The 20863-nt window shown below is 45.9% G+C and overlaps 1 protein-coding gene across 1 annotated transcript in view; it reads left to right on the forward strand.

Moving 5' to 3' along the window:
- Window positions 1–806: 806 nt before the first annotated feature.
- The window catches only part of MARCHF4 (membrane associated ring-CH-type finger 4), a 113573-nt gene continuing 93516 nt past the window's right edge, over window positions 807–20863 (forward strand). Inside the window, exon 1 of the mRNA XM_005896175.2 lies at window positions 807–1319. Coding sequence (XP_005896237.1) covers window positions 807–1319 — 513 coding nt within the window. The remainder of the gene's footprint in view (window positions 1320–20863) is intronic.

Below are 20863 nucleotides of genomic sequence, written 5' to 3' on the forward strand. Positions count from 1 at the left end.
CCCGTCCCCAGTCCCTGATTTTCCCACCTCTCTTCTCCTAATTGGCTTTCCCCTCTTCTGTGCAGCCCTTCCGCTGCAGAGGCAAAGCACAAGCCCCTTGCCCAGTATCACCTGGATCCCTTCCCCACCACCCACTGCTCTCTTAAAAACAACTCTGGTGCTTCTGGAGGTTAATTGCCCCAGTTTTCTGCCCAGGAGAATTGAAACTTCTCCCAACCTCCTCTCTTCCCCTCCTCACCTCCCCCAGGCCCTCAAAACCAACCTCCTGCTACCTAAGGGAAACTCTCTTTTCTCTCTAGCACATGCAGTCCTCAATTCTTCACTGAGCTAGTTTGCTCTAAGCCCAGCTCAGTAACCTTCCTCACCCTTTTATATGAAGAAATTTCCCACTCCCTGGGAATTTGAGAAAAACCCAATAAGCCTCTTCCCAGGGAACTTTCTAACAGTCAGACTTTGATCTCAAGGCCCTAACAGCCCATCCTCAACTTTTTTTTCTATCCCCCTGCCTGTACCAGTGCAACCAGGTCAAAAGCAAAGAGGGAGACATGCTGAAAGCCTAAGGTTTGGGTAGAGGTAGGAGGGGCAAGACGATTTTTTGGGCTGTCCAGGTAGAGTTCAGGACCAGTGACTCTCAGTTGCCAGTCCTGGGAGTCATTTATTTGCTACTTGGAGGGGATATAAGAGGAGCCAGCAAGAACGAAGACTCCCTCCATCATAACACAGATACACTGTGGACCCCCCAGACCATCCCATCCTCCGCAAAGACTCTACCTGCCCCTACCGGGCCCTCTGCTTCCACTGGGCACATGCTGATGCCCCTGAGTGGGCTGCTCTGGTGGTGGTGGTGCTGCTGTGCCTGGTACTGCTGTGGATTGTGCACCCCAGCTCCCCAGATGTTGCGCCACCAGGGTCTACTCAAGTGCCGCTGCCGTATGCTCTTCAATGACCTGAAGGTTTTCCTCCTGCGGCGCCCCCCTCCAGCGCCCCTGCCCATGCACGGAGAACCCCAGCCCCCTGGTTTGGCGGCCAACAACAACACCCTTCCGGCTCTGGGTGCCGGGGGGTGGGCAGGCTGGAGGGGCCCTCGAGAAGGGGTGAGCAGGGAGACCCCTCCCCTGCCACCTCCACCGCCTTTGCCACCTTCTGTGGAAGATGACTGGGGTGGCCCAGCCACAGAGCCACCTGTCTCGCTGCTCAGCAGTGCCTCATCAGATGACTTCTGTAAAGGGAAGGCTGAGGATCGCTACTCACTGGGAAGCAGCCTGGACAGTGGCATGAGGACCCCACTCTGCCGCATCTGCTTCCAGGGGCCGGAACAGGTGAGACCCTTCTCCCCTTTTCCTACTCACCTACTTGCCCTATGCTGTCTCTAGCAGGAGGACTGTAAGCTTTAAGGGATCCCCAGTGATGTTTCATGTGGTTAAATTTTCCCAAGAGGTTTCTGGTGCCTGGTGGAGCCTGTTTTGCATTTTCCTTCCATATGTTCGATTCCATCCCAAAATTCCATAAGCATCCTCAGAGGGGAAGATTTGGAAGTTGGAAGGGATGAAATGAAGGAACTTGGTGGTACATTCATGCTTGTTGCCAAGATATCCTTGTATCTGATTTGTCGTTAGTGACATTTCCCCAGACTGTCTTCAGTTCCAGATTCAAACTTCTTCCCTCTTTCTGATAGTGTATGGAGATCTTGTCCTTAACAGCCTACATCTGTTTCTTCCCTTTGAGATGATCCCCTCCCATATTATATTGACATCCTTGGCAGTGTGTTTTAGTTACTGAGGAGGAAATGGAGAGGGTTTGTAAGTTTGTGAAGATTATACAGTTTGCTAATACACTTCTTGTCAGACTCAAGTTTTTCTAGGTTGAAAGTGTTAGGTAAATAGGGTGAGAGGGAGTTTAAGGAAAGTGGAGAAGGAAATAGGGAGTCTGATCATAATTATTCCCCTTGGCAGGTCTGAAAGCACATGAACTTGAAAGTCCCTTAAACTCTCCCCATCCGGACAGAGATGCCAAGTACCTTATGGACCAGAGTCTTCCCAAGGCCAAGGGGTCTCCCTACCCTGACACATTCAGATTTTCAAAGACATACTCACACCACCCCTTCTAGCCCCATTTTCAATCTAGTGTCTGCAGTGCTGGAGAATATGTGCACATTCTTCTGGAATCATAAATTGTGGCAACACAGTTCTGGCCCACAGAATCCCAGATAAGAAAGGTTCACCTGAAAATCTGACTTAGTGATGCTGGAGAAGGAACATTCAGTTGCACCCTGGGCAGGGCTATATGGTCACACATCAGCCCCTTCTTCACCAGCTTCCCTAAAGTGGGGGTCAGGCTTCTGGGTGCTCCTACAAGTGATGGTGTACTAGGATGACATGCTGCTGCACCCTCTAGTTTCTGTTGAAGGCTTTGTCTTTGAGAGACAGGCTTCGCGGACATTTTCATTCATCTCGTGTTTGCCTGGAATGAGCAGGGCACTTCAGGACAGAAAATGACTGGGGCCATGGCCCAGGCATTATGAGAGGAAGTGATGTTGATCTCAGTGTGAATAAATGTCTCTGAGAGGCTGAGGGCAGGGTTCCTCCTTTTGTGACTGGAGTGGGTTGCCATTCCCTTCTCCAGGGGATCTTCCCTACCCTGGGAATTGAACCCAGGTTTCTTGCATTGCAGGCAGATTCTTTAGCACCTGAGCCACCAGGGAAGCCCTTTTTTGACTAGGATTGCCAAAAAGTCCCAACTGGACTGCAGCCTAGAGCCAAAGACTCCTGTTCAGCAGGAAGGTCCAGGTGCCTGCTCAGTGCCCCTCTTCCAGGGCTGGGCATTCAGTGCAGACACAAGGAGGAGTGGCACAGCTGAGAGCAGGAAGTGTGTTTCACTTTGGGCTGCTCCCAGTCAGCATCTGTCCCCATTAGAAGCCCCGTCTTCTCAAAAAATAAAGAGAGAGAGAGAGAGACTTATTTCTTCTCCCGTATGCCTGGTTCAGGTCTGAATGTCACAGGGGCACTGGGAGTGTGGCTTCTGGCAAGAATATGCTTGTCTCTAGCAAACAACAGGGCTTGGAACCTGTTCTGGATGGTATCTATCTGCTGTGTGAACTCCTTCAATTTCTTTATTCCCCAGGGTCCCTTTTCCAACTTCTGTGATTTAAAAGAACCTTTTTCTATTCCCCACATTTCCTTATAAGTATGTTGAGAGGATCCAGAAGATAATGAGCCTGAAAATGACTTGAAAGGGATTAATATATAATGACATATATTTTGCTTATGGTAAAGCAATATTTTGTTTAAAAAAAAATTCTTAGGAATACTGTGAAATACCCTTAAGTGACATAAGGTCTGGTTGAAGGTTAGGAGCTTTCCTTTCTTGTTTGTTATTTTTATAGTGTGTCACAAATAAAGCATGGAGTGAAAAAAAAAAGCTAGCCCCAATAAAGAAATGAGCTCTATTATTATGTGAGAGGGATGGGAGATAGTGTGGATACTAAGTCTGGATCAAATCAGGCACCCTCTGCATATGATTATTATGTTTTGAGGTTTTGCTTTATTTGGGCAGGAGCCAGGAGATTTTAATGGGGTTGTGTTATACTAGAAACAAGAGTCGCATGTGTTAGATGTGAACACATTTTCCCACTTTTTGCTTGTTTTTCTTCACAGGATTTCAGTGAGGAAGGGAGACAAAGGGGAGGAGATGGGGAAAACTCTCTAGAGAAAGAAGAAAGAGAAGTCAGACACAGGCAGAAAGTGAAAAGCTGAGATTTCAGTATTTTGTTTTCTGTTCAGGGAGGGAGCTGTCCAGCAATTGTTCACACGTGGACTTGCAGCTAATGCAGACAGTCTGCAATCTCAGTAGCTGAATGTCTTGGTCTTTCCTCTGACCAGACAAAGGAACTGAACAGCTCCTCGGTCACTTGCCACTACTCCAGGGGCTAAAAGGATGCCAAAGCTGAAAACCTGGTCTCTTCCTGCCAAAGGCTTAAAATGTATGTGGTGAGGGGCAGGCAACTGAAGGATCCAACAAGTTCCAAATTCATATATATCTCTAAAGGACTTGGTATTTATTCATTCACACATGCATATATTTAACAAATGTTTGTTGGGCACCTACAGCATGCCAGATATTGTTTCAGACCCTGGGTTTCCAGGAGAGAACAACACAGATGAGATCTCTGGTCTCCTGAAGCTAATGCTCAAGTGAAGATGCAGAAATAGACAAGTAAACTAGCAGACAAAAAAAGTGATAAAGTGATTTCAGATGGTGTTGAGTGCTGTGATGAAGGCAAAACAGGAAAATGAGTTAGACAAGAAGGAGGGGGAGGGCTTGGGAGCTACATTACACAGACAGATTGTGAGCAGCTGCCCTAAGAATATACCATCTGAGCTGATACCTAAGTAATGCAAATGACCCAGGGACACATACAGAGGTCTAGAAGAAGAGTTATTCAGGTAGAGGAGACAGCAGGTTCAAAGACCCAGGAATGAACACACCTAGTATGTTTGAGAAACAGAAGAGAGGACAGGAGGAGAGAGAGGGGTGGGGTGTGAACAAATGCTTTGAAGGCCAACTTGGCTCCACACTGGACAACTGCCTGAGTAGCCAACTCCTCCCCATAGCCAGTCATTTGGGTGGGACAGGGATCAGTCAGTCAAGGATCCATGAGAGCATGGGACAAGAGCCTGGCTGGCAGCCCTTCGCTCTCCATTTGTGCTTGAAGCTGCCCTAGTTCATGTCCAGGAAGTGTGCCGTGGCGGGTAAGCGGAGGTCTCTGAAGCCAGATGGCCCCAGTTTGAGGCCTGAACAATTTGCACAGATTCTCTGTGCTTCAGGTTTCTCATTTGTAAAACTGGCCTGATGATGACAGTCCCAAAATGCAAAACGTTGTTCTGAGCACCAGATTGGTCAACACCGTTAGAGCAGTGCTGACACGGTGTTTGTTGCTCTTGTTATCTCAGAGATAAGACATTGTCCCCTTTCCCACATACTTGGTTTAAAAGGAAAAGTGTGTTCCAGCTTCCAGGCTGGCAGGAGAACTGCTGTGCTGTGGTCCATCTGGGTGGCAGCTCGCTTCTTGCTCACTCACAATGCTCTAGACAGAGTGCTGCTCTTCTGTTTCCATCATCAAAAGTCTATATTAAGTGCCCACCTTTGCCTGCTGCTCTGCTGAGCAGGGTCTGGAGACACAGGGCAGATGTGGGCCTGCCCCCTCTGGGAGTTTCACAATCTAACCCAGACATCACAGAGGCTGATTGAGATCAAGAACACACAGACAGTGAGTCGCAGGTGAATTACAGTAATATCAGGGCAAGGAAGAGATGCAAGCTTAAAAGCAGCTAAAGTGTGGGGTGCCTATTCAGAGAGACAAGTGGATGAATTTGCTACCTTTTCTCCAATTAGTCAGAGAAGGTTTCTCTGATGCTGCTGCAGACTAAGTGAGAAGAAATAGGCTGAGTTTAGACAGCAGGAAGCAGAAGAGTTGTGAGACACAAGAATACGTTAACAAAGAGGTGAAACCATCTCCCAGCCTGGGTCAGCTGTGGAGCTCCTGGAGTGGGTACAAAGATGGAATCTACCATAGTAGAGGGGGTGACGGGTGATGGGGTACCTGTTTTGGACCTAATGAAAAGCAAGAAATAAGTAAGTCTGGAAGGGATTTAGTCTTGGTCAGCCTCCCTTATTCTTCCTGGGATTTATTTCTCTGGAGCTCCAAGTTCAGAAGGGGCCAGAGTAATGTGAAATATTTTAGTCAATGTTTTTGGATCTCAGAAAGTAGGAGAAGAGGGTGCTGCTGGGTTCAATGGAAACTGGGCACCCCCAGATGCAAGGAGAACTCTGGGAATGGAGATCAAATAGAGCATTTTAGGAGAGAAGAAATAGCATATTATTTTTCTTATCATCATGGTTCAATTTTATACTTCTTTGTGTGATTAATTAATATCTATATCCACAAAGAATAGACCCATACCTAACATTTATGGACCACAGGGCAAGAGCATGGATATGGTCTCACATATCATCAGTGCAGTTCAGTTCAGTCACTCTGTCATGTCTGACTCTTTGCAACCCCATGGACTGCAGCATGCCAGGCTTCCCTGTCCATCACCAACTCTTAGAGCTTACCCAAACTCATGTCCATTGAGTCGGTGATGCCATACAACCATCTCATCCTCTGTTGTCGCCTTCTCCTCCCGCCTTCAATCTTTCATAGCATCAGGGTCTTTTCCAGTGAGTCAGTTCTTCGCATCAGATGGCCAAAGAATTGGAGTTTCAGCTTCAGCATCAGTCCTTCCAATGAATATTCAGGACAGATTGCCTTTAAGATGGACTGGTTTGATTTCCTTGCAGTCCAAGGGACTCTCAAGAGTCTTCTCCAACACCACAGTTCAAAAGCATCAATTCTTCAGCATTCAGCTTTCTTTATAGTCCAACTCTCACATCCATTCATGACTATTGGAAAAACCCTTTCACATATCATAGGACAAAATATTTAGAAGTAATAAAACCAGCTAACAAACTGTTAAACAAAGTCCATTATATCATTCTGTCCTGGAAGGATATACCTTCAAAACAAGAAGGAAAACAGGTCTGAATTCAAAACTGTTAGGGTCCTCTGAATTCTGTGCTAGGCAAATGGGGACACTAGGCCCTTGGTCAACAGGCCACTCTGCTCAGATTCTCTTTCCACTGCTGGCTCCTTCTTGTACAGTGACAAGCCTTGGACATACACATGTGACACACGCACTGGCTTGTCCAAGCTCTATCTATACCACCTCCAAAGAGCTTCCTCTTGTCTCTCTCCTTTTGAGCCTGAAGAAGGAGAACCATGAAGGTTTGGGGAGCAGGCTCATAGCTAAATAGGCAGGAATTCCAGGGCTTCAGGTAATCAAAGCATGTTCTAGAAAGGGGCTGCGGGTCCCTGCAGGCTCCTTATGCTATGGAAAGCATGCAGCTGAAGAAGGAAGAGTGGAGCCTTCTATAGCAAGGGGCCCCCTTGCCTGAGTTTAAGGAAGGCATTGCAAAGGGACTGTAAGAGCCCTGGAAGCAGTGACTTGGTTGTGATTTGCTTATCAGTCCAGTTCCTGGCTTTATGCTCCATAAGTATTTGCTAAATGAATGAGCCTTTAGAACTTATGCAATGGGCAGCCCCACAGGTATGGGAAGTGGGGAGAAGAGACTAAAAAAGAGAAAAATACATTCACTGGCTGACCATGTGCTGCACACAAGAAGGGGCAGAGTTGTCCTCTGTGATCACAAATGGCAATGCCTTGGCCAGTGGTGGAATCTCCTGGGAAGCCAACTTGGGTTTTGATATTAGAAAGAACTTTCTATCAAAGCTGTCTCCAAGATAGTATAGGCTGCCTTAGAAAGGGGGCTCAAGTGGACATCTGAAACTAATGACCCTCAAAATCCCCTTTGAGCTTGAGACCTGGGATTCATTATGAGATTGCTTGGGGTCCAGAGAGATTTTAATCTAAGCAGAAATAGAAGGGTCTGCATCCTTTTCTAATTCAAAGGGTCATCTAGTTTCAGAATATCTAGTTCCAGGGTCTATATAGCACATGGCCTGTAAAAATGTATCTTCAGCAAAGATCACAAAGAACAGTCTCTGTCCTGTGTTTGTAGAAATTCTAAGGTGCTGATGAGGATGTGATGGCTGCAATCCTGAATTTGCTCCATGCATGTAAAATAGGAGAGCGAGCATTTCCTGAATGGCAGGCAACAGACACCATCATGGACCTAGGATGCAGAACCATCCCAGGAAAGGGGAAGCACACCTGTCACCACCTTTCCCCCAAATCACGTGTGAGCTATTTTCATTTTCCCATTGGAGATTTTTTCCCCACTGTTGTTTCCCAGTTGCTGGATTTGACAGTCCTGGTCCTATTTTAGCTGGAAGTTCCAAGGACCCTTTGGTGAGGGGTCTCAACAAAGCTCTAATGCTTTATTGGGAAATGATGTAAGGAGGCTTAAACCTCACCATTGGGCCCCTGGTTATTTTCCAGATTTAGCTCTCAGTGATTCACATGCACACACGTGCACATGCATGCATATGAATAAAGCATGAAGTGGAGGAGGGGAGTTAGCCAGTGTCTTGACAGTGCTGGAGTGATTCTCACCTCAACTCTCTGTAGATTCTCTGCATGGTGCTCACTTTGGAGTAATCCTTCTTCACTTGCCAGCCTGCATCTGCTTGCGGTGGGTTGGCTAATTTATTGGGTGTGGCTTCTAGCTGAGGCCCCCATACAGAGAATTCATAGAGCTGAAATATGGATTTCAAAAAAAGCCTGGAAGAAGAAATGAGAGATCCTGGAAATCAATATATCTCCCTCTCTCTCCCTCTGCTCTCTTTTCCAGCTGGTATGTGGAGAAGCCCAGCTGTGGCTTGTGAGTTGGGGGAGGGTGGTTGGTTTGAGGGGGAGGGGATCCTCAAAGGAGTGTGGGAATGAGCGAGCTGCTTCTTGTTTGCTGGGAAGGAAGCCAAGTTGGAAGTGAGCCCGGATGTAAACGATCTGGCAAGTGAATACTGTGTGGGCCGAACTGTATACCATCCCCCTCTAAGAAGTATCATGTGTAAGATAGTCACTTAGATGCTGTGTGTATTACGTAGAGTCCATCTTTGATACCGCCGTCTGTGCATGTTAAAAGTAAAATGGGGTGGACATAGGACTGACTGTTGCATGACAAGACAGGTGAAATTGCAGAAGTTATTGTCTGAGTTCTAGATAGATGCAAATTGTCAGAAAAAAGGGGGCTCTGCAAATACAGGCTCTGTGATCCAAACCCACGTAGGAGACACATAAGACCCAGTCTTGTAGCCAGTTCATTGCTTTGATGAGGGTATCTACAGGGCCTGTGCTCAGAGATGCTGAGGAGGACAGATCAGATTAGTTTCCTTCATGGTATCTGGATGTGGTTGAAGAGAAGCAACATCAGTTTCTCCAAAAGAAGCCTCTTGAAACCACCCTGATGTCTAACATGGGGCTTTGCATACAGTGCACGCATGGTCAGTTGCTTCAGTCAGGTCTGACTCTTTGTGACCCTGTGGACCATAGCCCACCAGGCTCCTCTGTCCATGGGATTCTCCAGGCAAGAATACTGGAGTGGGTTGCCATGTCCTCCTTCGGGGGATCTTCCCCACCCAGAGATCGAACCCACATCTCTTACATCTACTGCATTGGCAGGCGGGTTCTTTACCACTAGCACCACCTGGGAAACCCTTGCATACAGTAGGGATTTGATATTGATCCTTTCCCCTCCTTCCTAGCACATTCCAGACAAGCAGTGTTATCTTTGGTTCCTAGTGACATATTCACTTGTGTGTACATGGGCATATATGTGTATATATGTGTGTATATAAGTTAAAATGCTGAATGAGGGGGAAATGGATGAACCATTCCACCCCATCCAACCTCCTTTTCTGATTCTAGAATCACAAATAGCAATGATTCTTATTCTAGGAATCATAGTGATCATTATCCTGGCTTGAGATCACTTGACCAAGAACAGATCTTTTCTCATCCAATTGTACAAAGATGAGAAGAACATGGGATTCCAAGTCAGAAAGACATGGATTTAAATCACGGTTGGGGTCCTTCCCAGCTATGTGACTTGTTTAACCTCCCTGGACCTAGATTTCATCATCTATAAAGCAGGAATAAAGTGCTGAGCTTGAACACATAAGGAGTGGGCATGATTAAAGTTCTAGGCACACAGCAGTTGTTCGTTAAGTGAGAACAATATTTACCTGATTCTGTCCATGTAGCTTGGAGACCAGAGTGGGGCCCCCAGACCACACTGCTGTCTTTCCTACCACCTGCTCTCACAACAACCTTAAAAAATCAGACACGCTGATTAAAGCTGTGCTTTGACTACAGAAAGCCCCAGCTGTTTTCATGCCTGAGCATCAAGGACACACATTTAGATCCAATGTCTCTGTTCATCTGACTTTTTATCTTGCGTTTCCTGATTCAGCTGGACCTCCATCCTCTCCTGCTTGGATCCCTCAGTCCTAATATATTTTTCTTTCTTTTTTCTGTTTTGGCCACATTGGGTCTCTATCGCATTGTGAGGCCTCTCCATTTGTGATGCATGGGTTCTAGAGCACACTGGCTCAGCAGTTGCAGCACAAAGTTGCTTCATAGCATGTGGGATCTCAGTTCCCTGACCAGGGATTGAACCCATGTCCCCTGCATTGGAGGACAGATTCTTAATCACTGAATCACCAGGGAAGTCCTCTAACATATGTGTCTCATCTCAATCATCACCATGTCCCCGACCAATCTTTGTTAAATAACACTCTCTGTTGGCAGGAACTGTGCAGAAAGACACTTTTCTGGACTCTGAAATCCCTAGATGCCAGGAATAGGCTGTGCACAGAGAGGAGCGTGTTGAGGAACTGGCAGTGGAAATACCTGCTCAGGTGACAGCAAGGTGTTTTCCATTTAGGGTCATCCCTAGACTAGCATTTCTGAAAGCTGGGATGGGATAGATACTCTAGACAGACATGATGGTAAATAACATGGATCCTCAAGTGAGAATGTTGTTCTCTTGATATTTTGTTCTCATATCTTATGATTATGTCAGGAGAAAATCTCTGGAGATTTTCATAACATGAAAAGATTTTCATAAATCTCATAACATGTCTTGCATGTCTTTTTAATGCTTGTCAATCTCCTCTGTAAACAAAGAGAGAAGGTACCACACTCAGAGCCTTTGGACACACAGCAACATCGAGCTAGAATCTGTTAATCTTGTTTCTCTTGCATTTGTGTGTGTCTACTCTTTTTTCGGGGGAGGCTTCTCTGGTGGCTCAGTGGTAAAGAACCCTCCTGCCGATGCAGAAGGTGTGAGTTTGATCCCTGGGTTGGGAAGATCCCCTGGAGAAGGAAATGGCAACCCACTCCAGTATTCTTGCCTGGGAAATGCCATGGATAGAGGAGCCTGGTGGGCTACCGTCCACAGGGTCACAAAGAATCAGACACGACTGAACACACACACACACAATATTCTATTGTATGAATGTAGCACAACTTGTCTTCTTTTAATAGTTACTGATAGCTTTTATTTTTTTGCTTATGGTAATGACAAAAAGTCTCCTTTAGAAATAAGTTTACTGAAGTAAAAGTATGAGACATTTAGAGAAAAATGTTAACTATGAAGAAAATAATAGTATGAATATGTCAAACAGTGTAAGTGACTGAAGTCTGGGTAACATTGACATGGGTTGCACACTTTACAATTGCCCTGAAATATCTGTGGCCACCAAGAAGTGCCTCAGGTGTGGGGAAAATGCAGAGTCCCAGGCCATGGGCCCTGGAATCTGTATTTCTAACCATTGGCTTTGACAATTTCGAGTAGGGGACTACGTCACAGGAATAGTGTTATTAGGCAGGAGTTGGAGGAGGAAACCAAATGGTGGGAGAAGAAATGCTTCTACCAGACCTGAGGTTCCCTGACATGTAAGAAACAAGGCTGTGGGCCCTCATAGAGGAGCGGGCAGTAGTTGGGTAGGTGAGCACAGGACCATGTGATTAGGAAGGAGGTCTCTCAGTGAGGAGGAAGGAATTGATGACTCTTACATCTCTCTCCATCCCTGTCTCAGTGATCTGAGAGCTTCAAGTCCCACCTGGGACAGCCACAAGATGGGAAAAAGTCTAACCACTGTGTGACTCTGACATGAGGGAGAGACGCGAACTTTGACTGTGTAAAGACATTGCCCAGCGGATGCTAGTTTCCCTGACGAATACAGCCATCAATTCACATTCCTGAATGATGTTCAGAGGCTATTCTTGAGCAAAGTCAAATCAGGGCCTCTGGGGGAAGCCCTAGAGTCCCGGAGTAAGGGAACAGATGGCGCACAGCGTGCTCCTTCACAGCTCACTACCGACGATGAAGTGCTCCACTTTGGAATGGCACATCGCTCTTGTCTACAACTTGGCTGGATCTAGAGACGTGGCTCTGTCTAACTCCCCGTAGCAGGGGTGGGGAGTGTCATTCTCCTGGGTGATTGGAAAGAGAGGAAGTTCAGATGTCACGAGCTTTGGAAATCCCTCTCTCCACACTGTGTGTCCCTCCCTCTTAGGGTTGCCATGGGACTTGGATGAGCTAACACATGCCAAACACTTAGAGCACTGCTGACCCACAGTAGGCATGCAATAAGTGTTAGTAGCCATTGTTATTGTTTTCTCATTTATGTAAGGAGGAGGTGGTACGAGGGAATGTCCAAGCCCCTTCTAGTTCTGTTGTCTTCTTTTATGCCTTATCAGGCAGAGGAGCAATATCTGAGGTTATAAATCCAATTCTTCCTTTCCCAATAGAAAAACTCTTCCTAGAAGAATGACATTCGTGTGTGTGTGTGTGTGTGTGTGTGTGCTCAGTCGCTAAGTCATGTCTGACTCTTTGAAACCCCATAGACTGTAGCCCATCAGGTTCCTCTGTGCATGAGATTTTCCAGGCAAGAATACTGGAGTGGGTTGCCATCTCCTCCTCCAGGGGATCTTCCCAACTTAGGGATGGAATCCGTGTCTCCTGCACTGGCAGGTGGATTCTTTACCTGGGAAGCCCAGTGACCTAAGAGTGGAGCCTTGAAGACTGAACCAGAGAAAGAATTTGGAAAACAGGAAATGAAGACTTTTCCAGACACTGGAACAATGGAAGCAAAACGTCAGAGATGTTTTATGGGAAAATTGGCATGGATAAGAATATGGGGCTTTCAGAGCCAAGCGGAACTACATTCCAATTGAAGGGTTGCTTTGCAGTAGGTATGTGACCTTGGGCAAGTTACTTACAGACAGAAATGTTAATTTCTTCCATGGTCGAATGGGAATGATAATAATAGTGCCTATCTTAAAGGTACTATTGTGAGGCTCAAATGATGTAATGCATACAAAACTCTTGGCAAAGAGTAGAATACAAACACACAATAAAATTGCAAAGATGCAATGAACATTAGTTGTTAATGTTATCTGATCTGCCAGGCTTTCAGTGGTCTTCTCTAAACTTTCTTTGAGAATCTCTGCCTTGATGTGTGTATGATTGTGGGTTGCTGACATCAGGAGAAGCTTCCAAAATATCACAGGGGTAGGTGAAACTAAACATACTCAAGCATTGTCAGTAAATTAAAATTATTTCACAGATACACATAAAATTTTCCAAATGTACATGGAAGCCACCAGGACGAACAAAATCAAAAGCATCTTTCACGTTTGTTAAGCTTCTTGTCAATAAGTATTTTCTCAATTAACGGATACTCAAAGTACAAGTATGGGCTTTTCGGGTGGCCTAGTGGTAAAGAATCTGCTTGCAATGCAGGAGACCCGGGTTCGATCCCTGGGTTGGGAAGATCCCCTGGAGAAGGGAATGGCAACCCACTCCAGTATTCTTGCCTGGAGAATCCCATGGATAGAGGAGCCTGGTGGGTTACAGTCCATGGGCTCGCAAAGAGTCAGACGTGACTGAGTGACTAATGCACACACAAAGTACAAGTATAGTCATTTTGAGGGTTTGTGGAACTCTTTTAGTATTTAAAAAAATTTTTTTAAAGATTAATTTATTTTTGACTGTGCTAGGTCTTTGTTGCTTTGCTTGGACTTTCTCTAGTTGCGGTGAGGGGGGCTGTTCTTTGTTGTGGTGCGAGGGCATCTCATTGTGCTGCCTCCCCTTGTTGTGGGGCACCAGCTCTACAGCACACGGGCTTCAGTGGCTGTGCACATGGGCTTTGTTGCTTTGCGGCATGGGGGATCTTACCTGACCAGGGATCAAACCCATGTTTCCTGCGTTGGCAGTCAGACTCTTAACCACTGGACCACCAGGGAAGCCCCTCTTTAGTATTTAAAGAGACAGGCTAAAAAAAAAAAAACCAAAGGGTCATGGTCATGAAAGATAAAGAATGTAGGGGAAATCACCCTAGACTGGAGGAGGCTAAAGAGATACAGTAACTAAATACAATGTGTGATTTGGGCTAGCTTCTGGACCAGAGAAAGTCTGGACCAGACTTGCTTCTGTCCCTTTGTGGGACAGTTGCTAATAAGATGTAGCAATTACTTAATGGCATTGTATCAATGCTAAGTTCCTCATTTTGGTCATTGTACTATCATTCTATAAGATGTTAACCTTTGGAGAAATTGGGTGAAGGGTTTATGGGAAGCTGTGTTAACAAGTTTTCAAATGAGTCTTACATTGTTTCAAAATGAAAAGTTGAAAACTAAAAATAATTTAAATAGGGGGTAGTTTCTCATACTTGGAAAAATTGGGGGCGGGGGAGGGGGGGAGAATATAGAAAAAGGCACAGAAAAAATAGTATGGGTTTGGTGGTTAAAAACACTGGGTTAGAATCTAGGCTCTGGCACTCAGAAACTGAAAGCAACTTTGGGCAAATCCATTCAATGCCCTGGCTTCAGTGTCTTCTATCTGCAACAATTTGCTTCTCCGGAGCAAATTAAAGAAATAACGTCATAGAAATATTGTGAGAATTTGAGTAGACAACACCTACTATAGTACAAGGAAGGAGCTCCAGCTAAACATTCACTCTCTGTCTGGTCTCTCTTTACCCCTCTGTCTGCAGAGCATGACAAACATTCCTCACACATGTCCCAGATATGACGACTGTGTGCTAAGTGCTTTGAAATTGACAGGGTGACTCCTGAGCAATGAAAAGTGTTGAGTGGGCAGGAATGTTTTCCCAATACAGGATCTTGAGCACATAAACAGAGTTCATAATCATCAGCATGAAGAGCATTGGCCATTATGCAATGTTTTTTTTTTTTTTAACACTTCTTAACCTGACACCCAAAAAGGAGCGCTTTGGCACATTGAGTGAGTGTGGGCTGTTTATTTGATTCATCCTGTGGCGATTTCTCCAGGAGCCACAAACTTAAGCCTCCATGGAGCAGTGGGCTACTTTAGAAAGAAAAGCTCTCTGATGCTGGGACTCTGGTTCACTTATGTGTTCAGAGAACAATTGCCCAAAGCAGGCAGTCACCGGTGACTGAGGGCAAGTGTGAGTGGGAGTGAAGAGATGTCCTCTCCTGTGGTGTGTGTTTGTCTGTGGGTGGGAGTGAGTGAGTGGACATGTGTCTGCACGTGAACTACATCTACTTAACACAAAAGAAAACGGCGCTTGAGGGGGTTGGTCCATTTGACTGCTCCTGCCTTTCAATCATCTTTGTTCCAGAGAGAGCCCCAGGGGTCTGGTCCTTACAAACTCGGTACTGACGTTTTTGAGAGTCACTGCCTTGTTTCTTACTTCTGGCATCCATTAAGTGTCTGTCTGCAATAAAAAAAAAAAAGAAAAAAATCAGTTTGGGGCTTTTGAAAACGTATGTAGTTTGATTTCAAAAGTTTTCTGCTATCTCCTCCTCAAAACACATAGAGAGAGGTAATCTTTATCCTGTCTACTAACTAACATTTGACATGATGGCTGGAATTTGCTTCAAAATAATCTAGTGACTAAAGGTGAAACAAGACTGGTCATAAGTTGATAAATGCTAAATTTGGGTGATGGGTTTCATGCTTTCTTCTATTCTCTCTACTTTTATGTATGTTTGGAATTTTCCATAATAGAAAGGTATGGCTTATTGTCTGGTTAATTAAATGTTATTAAAAGACAATTACTGAACAGGCTTTTCAGGGGAGGAGGCACTAGCTGAGAGCAGACAAAACAGCTTTGTGGCACAGTGATGCTGACAATCAGGGCCAAGACAGACAGGACCAGAGTGCATCCCAGCGGGCCCTTCATCAGTCTTGCTCAACGAGGGGAATAAATTTGATGACCTCTTAAGGGATCTTCCGTCCCCAAAGGTCATTATTTAAAGACAAAAATGTCCTGTTGTCCCTTTTTTTTCTGGTCCACCTGGCTTGGTGGCAGCAAAAGATCGGTGTGACTACTCAGTCAACAGACATTGAGTGAACACACCCACGCCCTGAGGATGTGGAGATAAGATGCTCCAGGGAACAGTCTGGCAAGCTGAGAAGCAACCATAAGATGACATAATCAAAACAATGAGTACCTTGGACCAGAGTCACACCCACTGTGCTAAAGGACCACACAGGAGGGGTGGCTAGCAACATCAGGGAAAGCTAGAGAAGGATCTCTAGAAGAGCTTATCCTTGAGGGACCATGCTGGGACGGGTAGCGGGAATTCTCCAGGTGGGAGTCTGTGTAATGCCAGCTATACGAGATCTACCCTCACTCTCCTCATCGGGATTATTTCCCACACAGCTTAATCTTCTCTCCCTCTTGCTGCTTTCCAAATCACCCTGCTCTGCTCAAAGACCCTGAATCGCTCTCCTTAGAGAACTGGGTGGATTAAAGTATGGGCTTCATGCAAATGGGGGAGGGGTGCATTAACTCCTCTCTAGAAGCTTCTCCTCCCAAGGCCAGCCTTTTGGGACTTGGTCCTGCTGGCCTTTCTGTAAGTGGAACCTGCTGGGCTGGTTGTTCTTGGGGGGCACCTACCTGGTAATAATAACTCTGCAAAAACTTTCTTGGTTTATTGAATTAAGGTTTTTTTCTGTAAGTATTTCTTTTAAAAAATACTTTACTATTCTTACTTTATTAATTTTCATTGTTTGGCCATGACACACAGCATGTGGGATCTTAGTTCCCCAACCAGGGATCGAACCCACATCCCTTGCAGTGGAAGGGCAGAGTCTTAACCCCTGGACCACCAGGGAAGTCCCTGAATTGAGGTTTTATCTGGAAGCTTCAGTTGTGGGTCCAGGAGCTACATTATCCTCCAATGCATGCACAGACATGGGTTCATATTCCTTTGGTAAGGAGGAAAGAGCAAACTTTATTTTCCTAATTTCTTGGGGTAAGAAACCAGGATCTAGAGAGGTGGATGGAAGGCAACATGCTAAGGCTGCCTCAGCAACTAGAGCCTACATCTGCCCCTCACAGGAATAAAACATTTCCCCAGCCCCTTGCCAGTCACAGGAATATTCATTCATTCACTTCCTAAGACATAAACATGTTGTGAAGTGAAGTGAAGTCGCTCAGTCGTGTCCAACTCTTTGTGACCCCGTGGACTGTAGCCTACCAGGCTTCTCCGGCCATGGGATTCTCCAGGCAAGAATACTGGAGTGGGTTGCCATTTCCTTCTCCAGGGAAACGTGTTACAGTAAAGTGTTAATTTATCGGGATGTTTGGAGAATGAAAGAGATTAGGGAGGGAAAAAGTGGAGGAATGGGATACATTTATGATTAATTGAATTTTCTAGTGAATTTGGAGGTAACCCTATAATTTATATTTCAACTTTTATCACTGACAATCTTTATAAAATATAGCCTTTATAAAATATGTCTGCTTCATAGTGCATTTGGATATCACCCCAAGTTCCCTATATATACATTAAAGTGTTGCTGTTTAAAGTTAGACTCAGAGGTTACAGAAGGCAAAGGAGTGTGTTTCTAGCTTCACAGACCACAAGATACCTTGCAGAAGTCAGTATGTGGATTTTGTTGAGACTGTGATATCAACTTGTTTTGTCTTCCTCCCACAGGAGTGGTGTAAAACATCTAGTTCATTCATTCAGCACTTATTTATTTAGCAACTGCTTTGTGCCAGAGCTGCACTGAGCATCCTGGCTATCCTAGTGAGCTGGACCACAGCTCCTGTCTTCTAGGAGCTCTGCAGTCTTATAACTGCAGGTGGGGCCATTATAATCCAGGATGGAGAGGATTAAGAATTGTGCCAGGTGCTCTGGGAACACAGGATCAAGGTGGGCTTCTCATAAGAGGAGACAGCTATGGTGGGGCGGGTGCAGGGGGCTTGAAATTGTTCAAGATAACAGAAGAGAAGGGCATTCTAGGCAGAAGGAGGAGCTTTTCCAGAAACCCTGTTTGTTTCAATACACATGAATTCTCTCATCCATTCTCTGTACTCTGTTCAGCAGAGTCATATCTACCTCTCTAGGGGATCAGCTGTAGCAGCAATGAGCCTATCTTGACTTGGGGCTGCACCTGTGCCCGTCCTGGCCTAACCCAGTTCTGCTTCCACCAAGAGGCTGCCTTACAGAGCCCGTCTGAGGAGTGGGGACACAGGGGTCCCTCTGATGTGGGTGATCACCTTGGTACCAACCACCTCAGGTTGCCAGAGCCAGGTGGGAGCTGCAGCAGGTTGACAAAGGAGAGTCCAGAGGCCCAGGGACTCTAAATACACCAGGTCCCTCTAACGTGGGTGGGAAACAGCATCTCATTTCAGACTCAGGCATATTTTTATTTCAGGTCCCTCACCTATAGGCCATTGTCTAGCTAGAGAGATGAAATAAAATGTCATCAAAGTGTCATCAAAATGTCACCAGGCCCCATAGTCTTCTCAGACCCTCTGTGCTTGCTCATCCTTGTGGAGGCCTGGCAGACACAGCATCAACGTACTGTGTTCGTCTTTTGATTCCTTTGCAAATGATCATTCCAAAGTTGATCATTCTACTTTGATCATTCATCAGCACTATTATTACCTACCCTCATGCAAGAAAATATTCACAGGTTTTCTTGCATATAGAACAGTATGATTTGAGAAAGGGAACTTCCTTTTCTATGAGATAAGGAAATTGAGGCCCCAAAGAAAGTAAGTTATGTGTGTGTGTTACTGTTGGATGCACACATGCCAGGGAAGATGTAGGTGGTGGTGTTTAGTCCCTAAATTATGTTTGACTCTTTTGTGACCCCATGTACTGTAGCTCACCAGGCTCCCTCTATCCATGGGAATTCCCAGGCAAGAATACTGGAGTGGGTTGCCATGCCCTCCTCCAGGGGATCTTTCCAACCCAGAGATTGAACCCCCGTCTCCTACACTGGCAAGCAGATTCTTTACCACTGCACCACCTGGAAAAGCCCATGTTTGTAGGATATGTGGGGTAAAATCAATTCTAAATGTTACTCAATGCCACTTAACATAGGGTGGACAATCGTTCCAATTTCCCCAGAGACTGACAAAATTCCCAAGATGTGGGACTTACAGTGCTAAAACTGGGACAATCCCAGACCAACCTGGACAGTTGATCACCCTTCAAGAATGTTCCAGCTAACCATGCTGTAGACTAATATACCCCAGGACAACACCTCTGGTACTCAGTGTCTACCTGCTGTAAGTTGGGAGGCATTTGTTGATTGATTGGCTACTGGTGCCTGGTTTCCTATTCTAGGAGCAAGCATCCATCAGTGGTTCACCAGGCTGCTTAGAGTCAAGGAGCCATGATCACTGAGACCCTCCTGTTTGATCTTACACAGGGCAGGAGGGAGGGCCTAAGCAGTTAGATCTCTGGTATGGAGCTTCTCAGATTTTAATGGCCATGTGAACCACCTGGTGTTCTTGCTCAACTGTAGAATCTGATTTTGGCATTTGGAGTGGAGCCTGAGAATCTGCATCCCAACAGAACCCAGGTCAATGCGGATACTTTTGGTCCACAGACCACACCTTGAGTGTCAAGGAGCTCAGGGGTTCTTATCCTTAGCAGGCATATTAGGATTATCTGGTGGGGGGATTCTTCTTATGTCCAGCCACAAACCCAGACCAGTTAGGTCAGTCATTAGGGGTGGGACCAGGCTTTGGTATTTTTAACTCTCCCTAAGCATTTCCAATGTGCAAACAGGGTTGCAAATCCCAGGGAGGGGAAGGAGAGAAAAGTTCCCTCTGATGATAAGGGCTGATTGATAGGTCCAGATGGGCTAGGCTGTGCTGTCAAGAGATGTATTGCAAGTGGAATCAGAAATCTAAAAGAAGGTGCTTATTTTGGAAAGCCCAGAGGCAAAATTGCTTTCAAAATATCCGGCACAATGGTTTGTGTGCTTTGGCCTTTTAGCAGTGAATCAACAATGTTTCTCTTGCCCTTGGCATGGACGGAGCCCAGTATGCAACCTTAGGGAGAAGTGGGAGGCCCTGCTCTGAATGTATCTGATAGGAGAGAACAGAGGTTCTGAAACCAGCAAATCACGGGTTTCACAGACAAGTCTTCTGAACGGGTCCTCCAACTACTCAGGATTTCTTTCATTGCCTTGCTTACGGATGCTTTCCCGCAGCTGTTTCCAACATTCCCCATTCTCATCAAGCTGCCAGCCTCCTTCCAGCAGATGACTTTGCCTCCTGTTTTACTGAGAAAATTGGGGTCAGCCATTCAAAGGCCATCGTCTCTCCCCTCCTGCTGGTCATCGCTCCCTCTTCACTTCTGCAAATGTCTGTCTTTACCTAGTCCCTCCTCCTCTCCTACTGCCTCCCTCCCAGAGTGACCACACCAGTGCTCTTTGCCCCAGCATCCTCCACCACCCCTAGGACTTCATCCGCTGCTACCACCCTTTCCCTGCACCCACATACATCACTGTCAGACCCTCTCCATCACGTGCTCTTCCCTGGCTCCCTCTCCTCCGGACACAGGTGTGTTCAGATCTTTACTATCTCCTGAAGGGGGAGCGTTCTCTCTTTCATCTCCTCATGCCCATCCAGTTGTGCAACCTGGTTTCTACCTCCACCACCGACTGAAAATATTCCTTGGAAGGTCCTTGATGATCTAATTCCAAAACCATGTGGCCTTTCAGAAGCCCTCCTTCCTCTGGAAGGGGGTTTTAGGGGAGAAAAGATACATTATATGTATGGCTGAGTCCCTTCACTGTTCGCCTGAAACTGTCACAACATTGTTAATCTGCTATACCCCAATACAAAATAAATAGTTAAAATAATTACTTATTTAAAAAAAAGAAGTCCTCCTCCCTAGATTCCTCTGCACATTGCTGCTGCTGCTGCTGCTGCTAAGTCGCTTCAGTCATGTCCGACTCTGTGTGACCCCAGAAATGGCAGCCCACCAGGCTCCTCTGTCCCTGGGATTCTCCAGGCAAGAATACTGGAGAAGGTTGTCATTTCCTTCTCCAATGCATG

The sequence above is a fragment of the Bos mutus genome, chromosome 2, assembly GCF_027580195.1.
Source record: "Bos mutus isolate GX-2022 chromosome 2, NWIPB_WYAK_1.1, whole genome shotgun sequence".
In the NCBI taxonomy this organism is placed as follows: Eukaryota; Metazoa; Chordata; class Mammalia; order Artiodactyla; family Bovidae; genus Bos; species Bos mutus.